Below are 15,494 nucleotides of genomic sequence, written 5' to 3' on the forward strand. Positions count from 1 at the left end.
TAAGAATGACTATGAAAATGAAAGGAAGGAATGGCAGTCAACAGTATTTGAATCTGCCAGTGGCGTGGTAAATCAGAAAGACCACTTGGGATAGGGACATAAATTACACATAAACCAAGTTAAGTAATAAGAAACTGGTTCAAATCTGTAATACAACAGAAATTCAGTGCACATAAACCACTTTCACAATGGCTGAAACCAGTTTAAGATAAACCTGGATGGTAATAGTATCAGACTTAACTGATTTAGGTTAAATTGGTTTATTGAACTTCTGTCCCAGATCCCCTCCAGATTCAAGTTAACTCAGTGCCCCAGAATCCCAGGATGCTTTGCATCTCCCCTGCAACCCTCTCCCCGCCCCCAGGATGGGAGGGCTAACCTTGGCCCAAGCCATCTGCTCCAGCCAAGCAGGGAGGATTGCTCTGGCATGGGCCACTGCACATACTTTTCTGTCCTGCAACGCGCCGGAGATTTGCTGCTTCAGGGCCAACTCCAGTAATCGAGTCTGCTCCACCTGTGAGCTGAGGCAAACTGCACTGAGCTGTATGTAATTGTATAAGTGGAGAAATGTGTGTCAGCATGCAGAAGATGGCGGTGGTGCACTTTTGAACTAAAGCGCCTCTGCTGTGTTTTAGTTCAAAAGCATGCTGCTGCCATTTTCTCAGTGCTGACATACATTTTGCTGCTTATACAACTGCATACATTGCAGCACCAGGCGTTTTTCAAAGCACCCAGCACTGCGGCGCTTGCATATGTAAAAATGCCCTGAATGTCTGCTTACTTGCTTATTGGCTCCATCTATGCAGTTTAGACTAACCTGTGAAGATTGAATAGATTCAACCTCAGGCTTTTTGACTGTCTGTACTCAGGCTTGGAACATCTAAATTCCTTGAAATAACTGTTGCAACCAGTGGCCATTCAAAGAGTGAGAATTTGAGTGAAGGACTGAAAGTTTTCATGCTGCTGCTTCAAATGAAGCCAGGGGAATTGAAAAGATACTATCTTGCTCAATATGAATTAACAGGCATAATTATTAATCACAGAGGAACTATAATTAGTTTCCTAGCTATAATTAGTTAATTAGTTTCCTAGCTATAATTAGTTAATGGAGAAAAGTTTACTTACAACTTATGGTGTCTATAATATGATGATAGCTGTCCTAAAAATGCATTGCTAAAAAGCTTGAATGTTATTTATTATCTGTAGATTCCTGATATAATACAGACATGTCATTTTTTCCTAGATACTGTAGAGGAACACATTTTTCACTTTGTTTCAGCACTTTCAGTTAATTATTTGGAGACTACTAGGAGGATACCTTACATAGGATCTCTTAAGGCTGGAACTCAGCCTGAATGGTGCTGCTTGGCAAATATACCATCAGCCTAAAAACCCAAGTACCTTGAAGTGACACACTTAACTTTGCACATTTAATAACACCATAATAAGCATTAAAATTAAGATAATCTGTAGTATGACTGTGGTATCAAAAGTGGTATCAAAGCCAACTATAGTTAAGCATCCTCTACACAACAGGATGGAAATGTCAACATTTATGTAGTTTATGTAGCTCAGCTGAAGAGCAGATAAACAACTGTTACAAATGTAGCCCACCTCTTGAAAACACTGGGATAAACATGGTCATATTTTACAACATGGAACAGTGATCAGCAGGCTAATGTTAATGAAACTCTTTACTTTGAGCTTCTAATTTTAGCAAAGTATATGTAAGAAGATGTAAGGATTGAAAACCAGCAACATTTGTGGTAAAATTTCCAAATGATGAAATCAGATGCTTGCACATAGTATTGTTGAGATATTTTAAAAAATATAAAGGTATTTGAGAAAATGGTTCCTTACTTACTAACACATAGTTATGGTGACTTTGCATGTAGATATTAAAGGTTTTCAAATGCATTTAGGATTTTTTAAAGAATCATAGAGTTTTTCTTTAAAAATAAAAAAAAGAACACAAATTCATGTTTTAGTCAAGAAAGTGTTTCACATTATTTAAGAGCAACTGTCAAGTTAAGCTTTAGAAAAATACTCCCCGGAAATGCATTCTTCTTGATTATTGTTATATTATAGTTTCTATTTCATAGTCTTTATTCTAATTCTCTAACATCCTCTCCATCTCTTCAAAACTGTATGCTACAAAATAATTCTTTCTAGGATCCTTGAATACAGTCTGTTTAATGGGACCTCAAAATATTTGTCTAATTCAGATGATCTCATTGAACCTGTTTTAGTAAATCTTTTAGACAGGACTAGACTTGTACACAGATCTTTACTTGTTCATATGTAAAGCAAGATAGTTTAGCTGTGACTTTAGGTGCCCTTACTCAGGCGCTTAGTAGTATAGAATGTGAATTTTATATTTACTAAAATTGTGTGTAGGAGTTTTTATAGATGGTATAGACTTATTTATTGGACTTTTTTCCAGTGCTATCTTTATCCATCACCTAAATTTTGATCACGATTACATTACCTTTGTTACATGTTGGCATGGTCTTGGCTCTATTTTAGGTGTAGGCATTTAGGGTAAGGAGGGAAGGAAGAGCATACTTGACCTAGAGAGAGACTGGAGAAGCTTATTTTATCAGCATCATTTTAATTTTTCCTTGATGGCTGATGCAAGTAAGATTATGTATCATAATTAGTTCTCAGTATTTTCAGCTTCTCGAGTAGCCATCTGACTACATAGCTACTTCATAAAGGAGCACTTCAATTTCTCTGAAAATATATGAAACTGCTACAAGTATTTGGCATTTTCAGATGGGATTGAGATTGCTGAATACAGCTTTAGTGATTTGCATCACCATGAATCCAGTTGATGGGGAGCTGTGTATTGTCATGTTGGCTCAAGGTTGTACTTGGTGTTGATCTGTCATCAAGGGTTCCACACCCACATTTGAAAAATGTTATTCATTTTCATCTTTGTTTTACTTCATCTCCTTAGTATTTTTGTACTTGAGTCCTATCCAATTTGGATAATTACAGCTGGCCTCCTAGGGAGAACTTCGGGAACACTGGAATTCCTCACAAAATTCACTGCTTGTAATTTTCTCCAAGAAAAATCATTCCATCACTCCCCTTGCCTACATGGTATGCTAGCCTAAAATCACACTTTGGATTGAATGAGTACAATAAGCTTTTTTCAACCTTTATGAACTCTGATATTTCATCATATGACGTTCTAAAAAAAAAGTATACTATTTTAAAACATGCATGGATGACTTTCTGAGGAACTTAAATAATTTACATGACAAATGAAGTTTGTGAGAACTGTTGTAAACATTTAAAATTATTTTAAGTATTACTGAACATTTACCTACTACTACAAAAATATATATATTTTGTTATCTTAGGTATATTTGTGCAAGTCCTGCACTCAACATACTTTCTGTGACTTCTGACATGATTTCTATTGGATTGTCCTATACATGTCATTTAAATCACTTGAGTTAGAAGCTTACCTTTTCTTCTAGGGCTTATGGATATATGATTTGACATTGACCATGTAAAAAAATGCCCCAAAAATTGTGTAAAGGTTATATAAAGCCAGACTGCATGTTGGAAGTCTTCTCATTGTTGCAAGTGGAATAAAAAACTACATTATTTTATCCCAAAAGTTTCTGGCACAGGATCTTCAAATCAAGTTAATCGGTTTTACGACACAAGAGTAAAGCATCAACAGATCATCCTGAACTATTTCATTCTGAATTTTGGAGCATAATCTTCAAATCTAAATGAAAAGCATAATTGGAATTTACATTTCCATATACCATTAAAAAATAAAATCATTCAACTAGATCATTATTTTACTTTACTCTTTCAGGAACAGTTGCCACATAAAAATGATTTGCATGCCTATTGCCCTGTCTAAGTCACTTATTTGCTCTTGATGTCTTTGACACAGTGAGTTTAGTTCTTGTGCAGTGTACAGGACTCCTAATAGGTTTTTATTAACTAAGCTATTTCTACTTAATACCTAGCTGCCATCTAAACAGTAACATATTGGACAATAAAATAATGTAAAATAACTCTTTTAGAGTTCAGACTAGCTGTTAACTAGATACCATAGTTTACAGCTGTCTAATTCTTTCACAGAATAACTTTTTTTAATGGATTGGAAATTCAGCTCTAAATTCCTAGGAACTATTTTTAGAGCCACCATTCATGAACTCTAGTTGGTTTGTTCCAGCTGGGTAACTAGGTAATTGATTGAACATACAGCGATGTATAATACAACTTAAAATTTTATTTTAAACATACTTTGCATGATATAAAAATATTGATCACAGTGAGCCTTAACAATTGTTACTGCTATAAACAGGAATGCTGCACAATGCTTTTAGTGGAAATAAATTATATAGTCATTATCTCTTTAAAAAAAAAAATCACAAGAAGAAAACCCTAGGCTGTTTGGTCATTGGCAGAAAACAAGTCCTCAGAGAGTTCTTTACGCAACATGAGCCCCAGTTATTTCCTACATTTGCTTTCCATATTTCTTGGGAAAAGCACAATGTGCCTGTCTCTGAAGGCCCACAGGGTGTCTGGTACACAGTTAGTTCCAAATGTGAGCACAGTTTTAATGGAAAAAAGTGCACCAAAGCAGCAAATAGTGCTTCCTTCACTTATTAGTAAGCGGTCTTTTCCAATATGTGGGTACGCAGCGGCAAACTTCTTCACTATAAGAAAATCCAGGGTCACAGCGTTTCGTTCGAACTGTACATGGTGGTCTGTAGCAACTGGGGAAAGGAAAAAGATGTCAGCTTGTAATCAGACAAAAATGTAGATTCTTGTCTACTTACACTGCTCCTATACTGCAACCACGTATACCCTGGAAAGATATATTTTATTAGAGATGGGGTTTAATGTGCCACATTCTCCCCAGTTTCTGGGAATGCACTTATAACCAAACTTCTGCCTGCACTCATATTTTTTAAAAAGTTAATAAACGGAGTGCTAAGCCCTGCTGAAGTGAATCTGTGTCGCATTCAAATATCTCTAAATAGCGTTTCTGAAATACTTAACCAGCTGTACTTACATACTAATCCAAAAAATATTTGGACTTTTTCCTGATAAATACTGTACTTTTTTTGTAGTAAGCAAAACAGGTTAGTATGCCGAGAAGATGCCTGCTCGCCAGCCTTCTCCAGCAAGATGACATTACTGTCTAGAGTACTTAATTTTTTAATTTATATTCATCAATAATAAAGATGCATGTTTTATACTGTAGTCCTGAACCTGCCCTAAGAACTGTATGAGCATACCTACACACACTCTGAGTTCAGAGGGAGTCCCTAGTACACGTCGTATTGCACATGCTATTCTCAGAGCAAGCTGTAAGTGTACAGAGGATTTTTAAGCGGAAGAAAAGGCAAGAGTAATTGCAGTATTAATTTAAGGAATTTTAGTGCAAGCAAACTACTAAACTACAGGTTCCATCTCTACACAATACGCTCCTTCTCGTGGATTATTTGCTTGGAAAAAAGGGGGGGACGAAACAGAAAATGATAAAGATGTAAGTCATAAAACAATAAATATCTGTAGCTCTCCCTTTCCCCCTCTTTTTTGAACCAAACTGACCTAAAATAACCTTACAATAACAATGCCAAATAGCTTCTCGTGTGTAATGGAGACAAAGTACTAGTCTGTGGCTTTTTCAGACACTGGCAGCAAGTCAAGAGAGAAAAATACATGTTTCAAGTTTCAACACAGTATATTTTAACTTTGTAATTAAATAATGTCTTTCTCTATTTTATGAGACATAGAGGTATAATGATCTTCTATTACTGTAATTCTTGCTTGCGTATTTCAGCTTAAGATACTAATGTATTGTACTGAGGCATATTCAATTCCTCTTCCCTAGAAAATGCTCTGTTCTTAGGACTGTGGTTACTGCAGCTGGATTAACAGGTTGCATGATTATTTTGGATATTGAGTTGGCACTGCAGCAATGTGTTCAAAAATGAGGATTTGGATTACAATCAATTAATTCAAGCCAATTAATTCAACCAGTGAAAACAGATATGAGGAAAATCGGTAAAGAATGAGGAAGACAAGAGCTATGGTATCTGCTAACTAGCTGCATCTTGTTTAAAACGTTCAATGTAGTTTGTCACAGCCATTTAATTAGCCTGTTTTATGTAATCAAGAGTCATGTTACAACATCTCATTTAGAATTACTGTTAAATAGAGATTTCTGGGATAAATTAAATGACTTTTGGGATCTCTCAAAGCCCAGGACAATTCTTTTGTCCCCTTCGACATATTTTATAAATAAAGACATAGCTGCATGTGGAGTAAGGGATGGAGAGGATGTTAGGATGGTGGAAAGGCTAAAGATGATATTTACCCATAATAATACTGACAATTGATACAAATGAAAACATACTCTTGTATGCCTCAGCATCAGTGCTTGTCCCAGCAAAAGAGGTTAAGCAGAAGAACTGGATTAGGAAAACAACCTACAGATGTGATGATGGTGAAGGACAGGATTCGGAATCTGTTGTTCCACTTGAGGCACTGACTTTGAGCTCAAAGCCCACGTAAACCTCATCTTTCTGTATGCTCTACAACGCCCAGTTTAGCAAAGTAGCCTAGATGCCGCTACCTGCATGCTTTCATCTGTTCCACAGAACTGCCTTCATCAAAATAGTTTGAGGCCAATTATACTGGAGCCTGGTGTTGGCACATTGAAGAGGAGGAGCTAAGGGAAAGCATATGCTTCATTACCAACGCAAGAGCACTTCCCCCTGCCCCCTGTGGCTCAGTATGTCTCCTACCCTTCAGCTGCAAGCCTTTACAATAGGGCAGCCAAGTTTAGGAGAGATGTCCCTGGAGGTCTCTGTAGCTGCCATTCTTCTTCCCTAGCACCAAAACTGTGCTATTAGGAACTTCGCTACCTATGCTAAGGTATATACTATTCTTTACCAAGGAAAACAGGTCCATATGCTTTACTTGTCTCTCCGTAGCAGCTCCTGCTTTCCAGGTTTCCCTCCTCCCTCTTTTTAATTCTGTTCCCCCCTCCCACTCTTTTGTTTCTTCCTCCTTTTTTCTTCCCTTAGGGATCCAGCACTGTTGCTTAGCATTGGAACAGACACCAAGGAGCCACCTTCTCCTGTGCTCTACTCCCTGTTGGTATCCAGGTAATATGGAGAAGGAAGCCATCTAACTGGACTACGGATGTGATATAAGCTAGATCAGGAGATGTAGAAAGGGGTAGATTGGGTCAGTCTGATGTGACAGACTGGTTAGGCTTGGAAACTGCAGCTAGGAACCTCTGAGCAAGGTAGTGGTGGAGTGACAGATCTGAGGAAGTGTGAAATGCAGGGAAGAGATAGGCAGGAGAAAAGGTATTAGTTAGGGAAAGGGAATGGAACAAAGAGTCAGGGAGGAAGTGATGGGGGAATTAGAGATTGGATGATGAGGCTGGGAGACAGGCTGGGAGTCAGAGGTGAGGCAGGAAAAAAAACTGTTAAGGGCGAAACAGGTATCTGCTCACTAAAGCACATTTCCCTCATCCCCTCTATGTTTGGACTATAACCTAATATTCCTGGTGCCTCATCCTTTGTTTGCTGTCAGCACTGAAATCCAGTAGCAAGCTGCTTGTATCTTCAGTAAGCATCATCATGCTGTATTGAAAGTTAGAACATGTTCCAAGCAGTCACAGGGTAATGCTTACTATGATCTCAGCCTGCTCTGGACAGCATCGGAGTTGGCTGTTCCCAAACCCAGACACTGACCCCAGCATGGGGCACCACAGCTTGTACATTCCTGCACCCAGAGACTGTGCCCTCCTTGCCATGAGCCCAGAACTGCCCCAGCCTGGAAGCATTTGTCCCTGGCAGGCAGTGACCTGGGCCACTGCTGGTGGCAGATGGAGAGAGAGGCATGAGGACCTGGCCCCAGGAGAGGGTGCCAATCCTGCTGCTGCATCTGCACCTGCCACTGGATCTACAGGGTGAACTGCATCTCTGCTGCTGGCAGTCTTGAACTGCCTCCAGTGCTGTGCTGGGACCAACAATCAACTGAGTGTCAGTGCCAGGCCCAACACCAAAATCTTGAACTTGACTTCAGTCCAACAACAGCTGAACATATGTTACTCAATGTGTTATGGGGATGCTCCTCCTCTGAAGTCATAACTTTGCTATGATACAATCACATTTAGTGTGTGTTTTGGTGCTTCAGCTGCCTACAGTTGCCCTTGCTACTTATTTCTGTCTCCTCTGCAGCAAGGTAAGTGCAGATGTGACAGAGCAGCAGGATCCACAGTGGAAGGGAGCACTGTGGAGGGGATGGGCAGCATGGTGTAGGTCTGTGCCACCAATCCCCCATACCGGATGGACCTTCATAGGCTGGATTCAGCCCCTGGCCTGTAAGTTGCCAACCCCTTCCCTGGGGTTTTTTTAGTTTATCGAGACATTAAGTCCTGATTTCACTCTGCTAATTGTGTTATTCCCTGGTTTCTCTGCTAGTCCACTTTACCTTCAAATGTCTTTCTGCTTTTTCCAATCCCATACTCCAGCATGAGAAAAACTTCCACCAAAATTCACAAATATGCCACCCATTCTTTGTTAAAAATATCTTTAAAAATTAAATGAAATCTTCTAGGTGACCAACTGGCCAGATTACTCAAGAAGGCACTACACTAATCCCAAAATGTAAAAACAAGAAACAAATGAGTATGTTTTAAGTTCAGTTATTGTGACCTGACTAATGTGAGACATGGCTCTCAGGGCTTTGAAAATAGTCATTGACCCTTTTGGTTCCACTTATAGACAAGAAGAGTGGAGCAAAGGGAAGTTTCTGATTTACAAAAGCTTACAAGGAATAAGACTATGAAGTGATCCAAAATTATTTGAGTTTGCTTGATTTATTCCAGAATTCATCCCTCATCTGGTGCAAGATAACGATCAGATGAGGCTAAAATTTACAGGTTTTAATCATCTGACTCACCTGCATGTTTGGTGATGAAATCTTTTTCCTTTCAAGAAGCATCTGTTTGGAGTTTCTATACATTCACAGACACATTTTGCAGGATTTAGTGGCTGATGTTTAGGGCAGGTTCTTTTACATACACACTGGCACTTGTCTTCATCAAATTCTTTGTAGGGCCCACATGAACTAGGCAGAAGTTTATTTTTACACATACATTGGCATGATGTTCTATCCAATACTTTGTGAGATCCACAGCTTGAAGGCCGAATACCCCCTTTACAGACACACTGACATGTTTCTTCATCTAGCTCCTTGTTTGGTCCACAGATATGGAAGCCTTCAGAAGTGTCTAGAAATGGAGCAAATTAAAAAAAATAAAAAAACCCTTGAATCCACATACTGCAACACATGTGAGCACACCTGTTTATATCTTCTTGTGTAAGCTAAGTAGCGAGGACTTATATTCACAGTTGTAAACTTGGATAAAATCCCAGTTATGTTAGAGGGATTTAGAGAACAAAAAGGTTATAAAAATAAAGAGCCAATTAAAACAATAAAATGATTTAAACTGGTAAGTATGCGTGGTTTCAGTGGGCTGTTTTTTTTAAGTAAAGGCAGGTGTTACATGTTGATTTAATCCTTTGAAAGACACTTGCTTACCAGCATCTCCAAGGTGGGAAGAGAAACCGAAGTCATGTTGCGCCAGACATCTGCAAACATGATTATTCCAGATATGATTTTTTGGACAAGTCTTGTTTGCCACATGACACCTATGAATGAAATACACTGTTGAATTTTTGCCACAAAAACACAAAACAAAGTAGTTTTATTTGTGGGTCTCAGACATTCTCCATTAGAAATGGAACTTTTGAAATTTTGATTTCATTCACATTCTCACCACTATATTTCACACTGAGCAGGGTTTTTTCCTTTTTCAAATGCACACTGGGTTTTAAGATCCAATTTAATTTAAGTGTTTATACAATACTTCACAGTGACACTTCATAATGAAAATGCCATGCCTTGCTTCATTAGAGAACTGTTGGCAGGGAAGCTAAGACCCCAGACTAAACGGTTTGAATTTTTAAAAGCATTAAAGTATTAACCATTAGAACAAATACGGAAGACGGAAAAGGTATAAGTAATGAGCACCAGCACTATTAAAAGTTTTCAGCAAATTTAGCTCTGTGGTTTTTTTTGTTTTTGTTTTTACTGGTATGTATTCAGAATTCACTTGGGGCTAGATTTACAAAACAGCCTTTGAAACCACAAACCTAAACATGGCCATGCCTCTCTCTCAGGGTATGACTCCATTGCTCATTAGGGTTTACCTTAGAACCACCGATACCTCCTGAACATATAAACTGATAACTACTTACCTTGAACTCTGTCAGCTGTCCCACCCAATTTTGGAAGCTTTACTGAACTTCTGGGTCTGATGTGGAGCCGAACCTCCTAGCCTTCCCCGCCCTGACATGTATGTGAACTCTCCCAGGCACTGAAGTTTTTTAGCAATAATCTTGCAAGTTCCTGTTCCCTAGTTAGGGTCTTTCTGCATCCCTATTTCCTCTCTCTGCTGCCCAAAATTAAGTCCAAATATAGAGGGACAGACTGGTAGCTGACAGATTTAGGGTACAGACTATTGACATAACTACCACAAAGTAATTTACCTTGGATTTTGTTCTGTAGTAAAAATTATTTCATAGTAAGGAGTTGACACATATCCAGCTCCTGCAAGGGTAGCTATCCATCACAGGCACTATTATAGTGCCTGGTCATTGGACGCAAGGGGAGCCAGGTGGCATTAAGCAAACTGCTACCCTGGGATTAACTTGGCTATGGAATGGACGCAGGATGTATTCCATGCAACGTTTCTAGTGTGAACTCGCCTGCACGTTCGGTGATGAAATCTTTTTCCACATAACCTTGCCATACTGTAATAAATTTCAAAGTATAATTTCATCTTAGATGCGAGTGATTTGCCACATGGCAGGGCTGTGCATCATGCGTTTTCTTGTCTTCCACTAAATAGCAAGTCAATTTATTATTCTCTATATATAAAGGGCTTAGTCAATCTGTCTGTGTCTGTTTGTCTGTCTGTAATGTTCCTGGAGCACTCTGATTGGTTGCCTCAGCAGCCAATCACAATGCTTACAGAAACAACAATCAAACAGAGTGCTCCACAAAGACAGATGGCCGGGGGGAAGGAGGGTGTGCCATGTTGCAGGGCCAGATGCAGAGGGGAGTGAGGGGAGGAGGTAGTGGCATGTGGCAGCTATCCACTGCCCTGTGCTAGGGGGTGGTGCACAGCCACATGCAGAGTGGTGGCAGTGTGGGTCAGTGGCTAGCGGTGCAAGCTCTCTCCCTGCCCCTGCTCCTGGGAGGTGGTGGTGGCATTGGGTGGTGGTGTGCGGCGCTCTGTCCCTGTTGCCCCCCCAGCCCATCATTGTTGATGGGCAATTTGTTACTATGTTAAATAAATGTGTACCTTTCGGACTAGGAAGCACAATGTGTATGGCTCTGGCATAGGCCACAATCTAAAAATTACAGTGGAAGGGATGGCTTCTGTGAACAATTGAGAGTGACCTAGGATAAGGCATTCCCTTAGATGCTTGGCTCCCAAGTAAATCCAAAAGATACAAGTTCCTTATACAGTTGCTTGGGAGAACTGGTAGTGTTAGAGTGATATTGTAGCTGTGATTATGCAAGAAGCAAGGATCTTTGGGTGATAACTTTTACTGGACTGACTGCATAGTTGGGATAGAGTTAGACAAGCTTTTGAATGCAATACTTTCTTCTTCAGGAAGATCTGGGAGAAATGGGCACTACAGAAAGGGATCCAAAAAAGCATGTCCAGTGGGGGGCACACTAAGGAAACAGTGGGCACATCTACATGAGATGCTTACTGCACAGTAGCCTGATAACACTGTGCAACAGTGTGCTGCAAAGACCATGTTAATATGCTACCATGCCATGTTATTAGGTTATTGCACAGTAAGCACCACAAAAAAACTGTGCGCCAGTTTTTCATTAAGCAAGTACTAACTAACTTAAATGCACTGAGTATTAATAAATGTATAGACAAGCCCAGTGAGAATAATGTTGGTCTTAAGTCCCATCTGTCTCTTGGAGTTAGGCATCTCCTTCATTCGGGTGCCAGTGTCCTTTTATATAATACTCACCCAGGTTGCAGGAATCACAATGCTATCCTTTAACTGAAGGGATCCACACCTACTTCCCCCACCACCGAGGCCTTTTACATGAATTTACATGAAACAGTCATTGGATACAATACATAAACAGTGCTTGAAGTATGGACAATGATCCAGGACTCCCTGCTTCAAGGCAACAGTTGTAACCCCTGGGGTATAGTTATGCGGACTCTTATGCTTTAGCCTAATTAATATTTAATTCTTTTCTACAAAGTAGCATGGCTTCAAATGATGGTTGGAGAGTGGACCCTAAATAGTCCAGAGTCTGGTAGCTAAGGCACACTTAATGAAATGCTCAAAATTCATTTGACTCCTGAGGAGGCTATGCATCTATTGGACTTAGGCTGAAGAAAAATGTGGAATAATGCCACCACTTCAAAGACTGGAAAATAACATGCTGGTAAAGATACATTTGTATATACAATACATATACACATATATGTATTGTATACACAATATACATGTAACAATACATGTTGGTAAAGACTAACCTTGAAATCCCAAGAGATTAAATTATTTTCACCTGGACATTCTTCCAAAATGCCAAGTATGAGCTATTAAGATGATTTATAGGATCACCTGACACTTAAGGGAACAATACATGGTACACCCTAAATTTATTACTGGTGAGTTTAAACCCTGTTTTTCTGGGCCAAATAGTTTATATGGTTCTTTTTTCTACCTAGCTCTTTATACCCTTGAGTATATATAAACTGCAGTCATACTTCCTCCTAGCTTTAATTTGCTCAGCTAAACAAGGCAAACTCCTTTGGGGCTTCTCTTATTTGGACAGGCCTTCCATTTCCATGATTATCCCAGAAGCCTTTCTTTGCACCCGTTCCATTTTGAATTAATCTTCTTTGAACACAGGTGGCCAGACTGGTATGCAGTATTTCAGATGACAGTTTACCAGGACTTCTACTATAATGTTAATTCTTCCTCATCTCTCTTCATCTGCTGTATCCAAGGAATACATGTGACTTTTTCCATGGCTGCATCACACTGGTGGCTCAATTTCCCTGTGATCGGGTAGAACGCCCAATTCTTCCTCAGTCATTTTCAAGTCATACTAGAATATCTTGTTAAATATGACTCTGCAGTTTGTAGTCTACCCCACTTCCATCATTTCAGCCCTCAATGTCATCAGTTCTTCCTATACATTATTCTGACCCTCTACTGCCAGTCACTATTATCTTATCAGCAAATTATTTGGCTTATTTCTACTTATTGTGCCATGGTCACTAAGGGCAATAGGAATTGAGCGCCCCAGGACTGATCCTTGAGGAACTCCACAAGCAGCCTCCAAACTAATACTTCCCCTATCAACACAATTCATTTTTATCTCCCTTTACATCTCCTCTTAACAACTTAAGAATTCATTTATTATAATCCCCATATTCTATACCTTCATTTTATGCTTCACTATTTTTGTTACATATGATTACTATATTTTCCCTGTGTCTACCTAGAAAAATAGTTCTCTCACCAAAGAAAGATATCCCATTTTCACAATCTATTCTAAGCCTTTACATACTAATAACAGGCCTGTATATTGCCTGTTAGTACCAGGATCATTTATTTTTCCTTTGTTAAATTTATGTACAATATTTGTTAGTCCTCAGTCTAACAGTATATCTGTATTGTGGGCTCCTGGGAATTTGTCTCAAATACACTCTGCTTTATTATGCCAAACCCAAATTGTGATAAGGGTACTATTAAATATAAACCTAATAGCTCAGATTTTTTGCAACATAACATATATTTTTAAAATTTAGCATATAGCTGAAGAAATCTGACCATAGTTCATGCATAAAAAGCAGAGATCCTCAGGGTTCCAAAGAGAAACATACTTTTAAATATCAAGGACAGGATTCTCACTTACAATTAAGGTCTAATCCACTGCCTGATTTTTGTTTCCCCCATCATTCACTTCTCAAATTTCAGACACCATTTTACACCAATTAGGGATTTGCTTGGACTTCATCAATGACCCATATGCAGCTATAGAAATCCTCCAACATATTCCGGCTGATAAGGAGTAAGATAAAGATAGAGGAAAAACCTAGCAGTTAGGGGTCTTCATGGCTGTCTGAGCTCTACCAGCATGCCTGCTTCAAAAATACACCACTGAACATGAAAATCAGAATCAACCAGTTTAGCTGATCATCCCTTGTCCATGGCACGGTGAACAACACTACATCTTACTTGTCATTTAGACCTAAAAAATCTAAGCAGTATTTTCTATTTAGCCCTCTCTCCCAATACATTTATGTATCCAAGAAATTTGCTTTTTCTACCACATAATACTGCTAAAATTCAACATTTTCTGGCTCTTGAGACTGCCAGGGCTCAGGTTTTCAAACAGTGCCATCTCCTCCTCTACTCTTGATGCCAGCATCTCCAGGTTTGTAAGCCACCCTTGAAGCAAATATATGTTCTTGTCTTTGATTTCCCACTACCCTAGGGCAAGTCTTGGCAGCCATTTTCTGGTGCAGGCTGCTATTTATGACACTGTCCCCTGCAGTGGACTGCAAGTCCCCCTTCTCCCTCTCTCCTCCAGCTGTCTACAGTTACCCTTCCTGCTCATTCCTGTCCCCTCTGCAGCAAAGGGTAAAGGCAGATGTGACAGAGCACCAGAAGCCAGAATGGAAGGGAACACTGTGGAAGGGATAGGAAGTACAGCGTAGCTCTGGGCTACCAATCCCCCATGCCAGGTCAGGTCTTCATGGGCTGGATCCAGCTCCACGGCTGTAAATTGCTGGCCCCTTCCCTAAGGGTCTATTCATTTATCAAGATGTTAAGCCCTGCTACTTATGTGATTCACTGGTTTCTCTGCTGGTCCGCTTTTTTTTCCACTTTTCCTTCAAATACCTCCATACTTTTTCCAATTCCAGACTCCAGCATGAGAAGAGCTTCCATCAAAATTCATGTGTGCCGCTGGCATCCTCTATCAAAAATCTTCTTTAAAAATGAAATAAAATCTCCTAAGTAGTGAACTGGCCAGATTACACATGTGAGGGCACTACAGTAATCCCAAAAGGCAAAGGTGAAAACAAAAAATAAATGAGCTCTTATTTAGCACAAAATTAAGATCCTGAAAACAATATTAATGGAGGCATTAAGGGATACAGAGAGTAGAAATTCCTTAATTGCCTAAATACCAATGCTAGGAAACTAAAAATTGAACTATTCTAATTCCTTTTGTTCATTTATGAGTATAATCTGACCTAGTTGATATGCCTGAAGACCGGAGGGGAAAGAGTCACGTGACTGGAATTTTATAAAAAGGAAACTATTTACCAGTCACTGCAGTACTTTGACATGAACTGTCTGCAT

The 15,494-nt window shown here is 39.4% G+C and overlaps 1 protein-coding gene across 2 annotated transcripts in view; it reads right to left on the minus strand.

Moving 5' to 3' along the window:
- Positions 1-4,241: 4,241 nt before the first annotated feature.
- VEGFC (vascular endothelial growth factor C) overlaps positions 4,242-15,494 on the minus strand; it is a 123,948-nt gene continuing 112,695 nt past the window's right edge. For both annotated transcript variants that reach the window (XM_019534644.1, XM_019534645.1), the window contains exons 5-7: positions 9,607-9,716; positions 8,965-9,295; positions 4,242-4,751 (exon numbers count right to left, since the gene is read on the minus strand). In XM_019534644.1, the coding sequence (XP_019390189.1) occupies positions 4,634-4,751; positions 8,965-9,295; positions 9,607-9,716 (559 nt within the window). In that variant the 3' untranslated portion in view covers positions 4,242-4,633. The remainder of the gene's footprint in view (positions 4,752-8,964; positions 9,296-9,606; positions 9,717-15,494) is intronic.

The sequence above is a fragment of the Crocodylus porosus genome, unplaced genomic scaffold, assembly GCF_001723895.1.
Source record: "Crocodylus porosus isolate Cpor-Errol unplaced genomic scaffold, CroPor_comp1, whole genome shotgun sequence".
Lineage (NCBI taxonomy): Eukaryota > Metazoa > Chordata > Crocodylia > Crocodylidae > Crocodylus > Crocodylus porosus.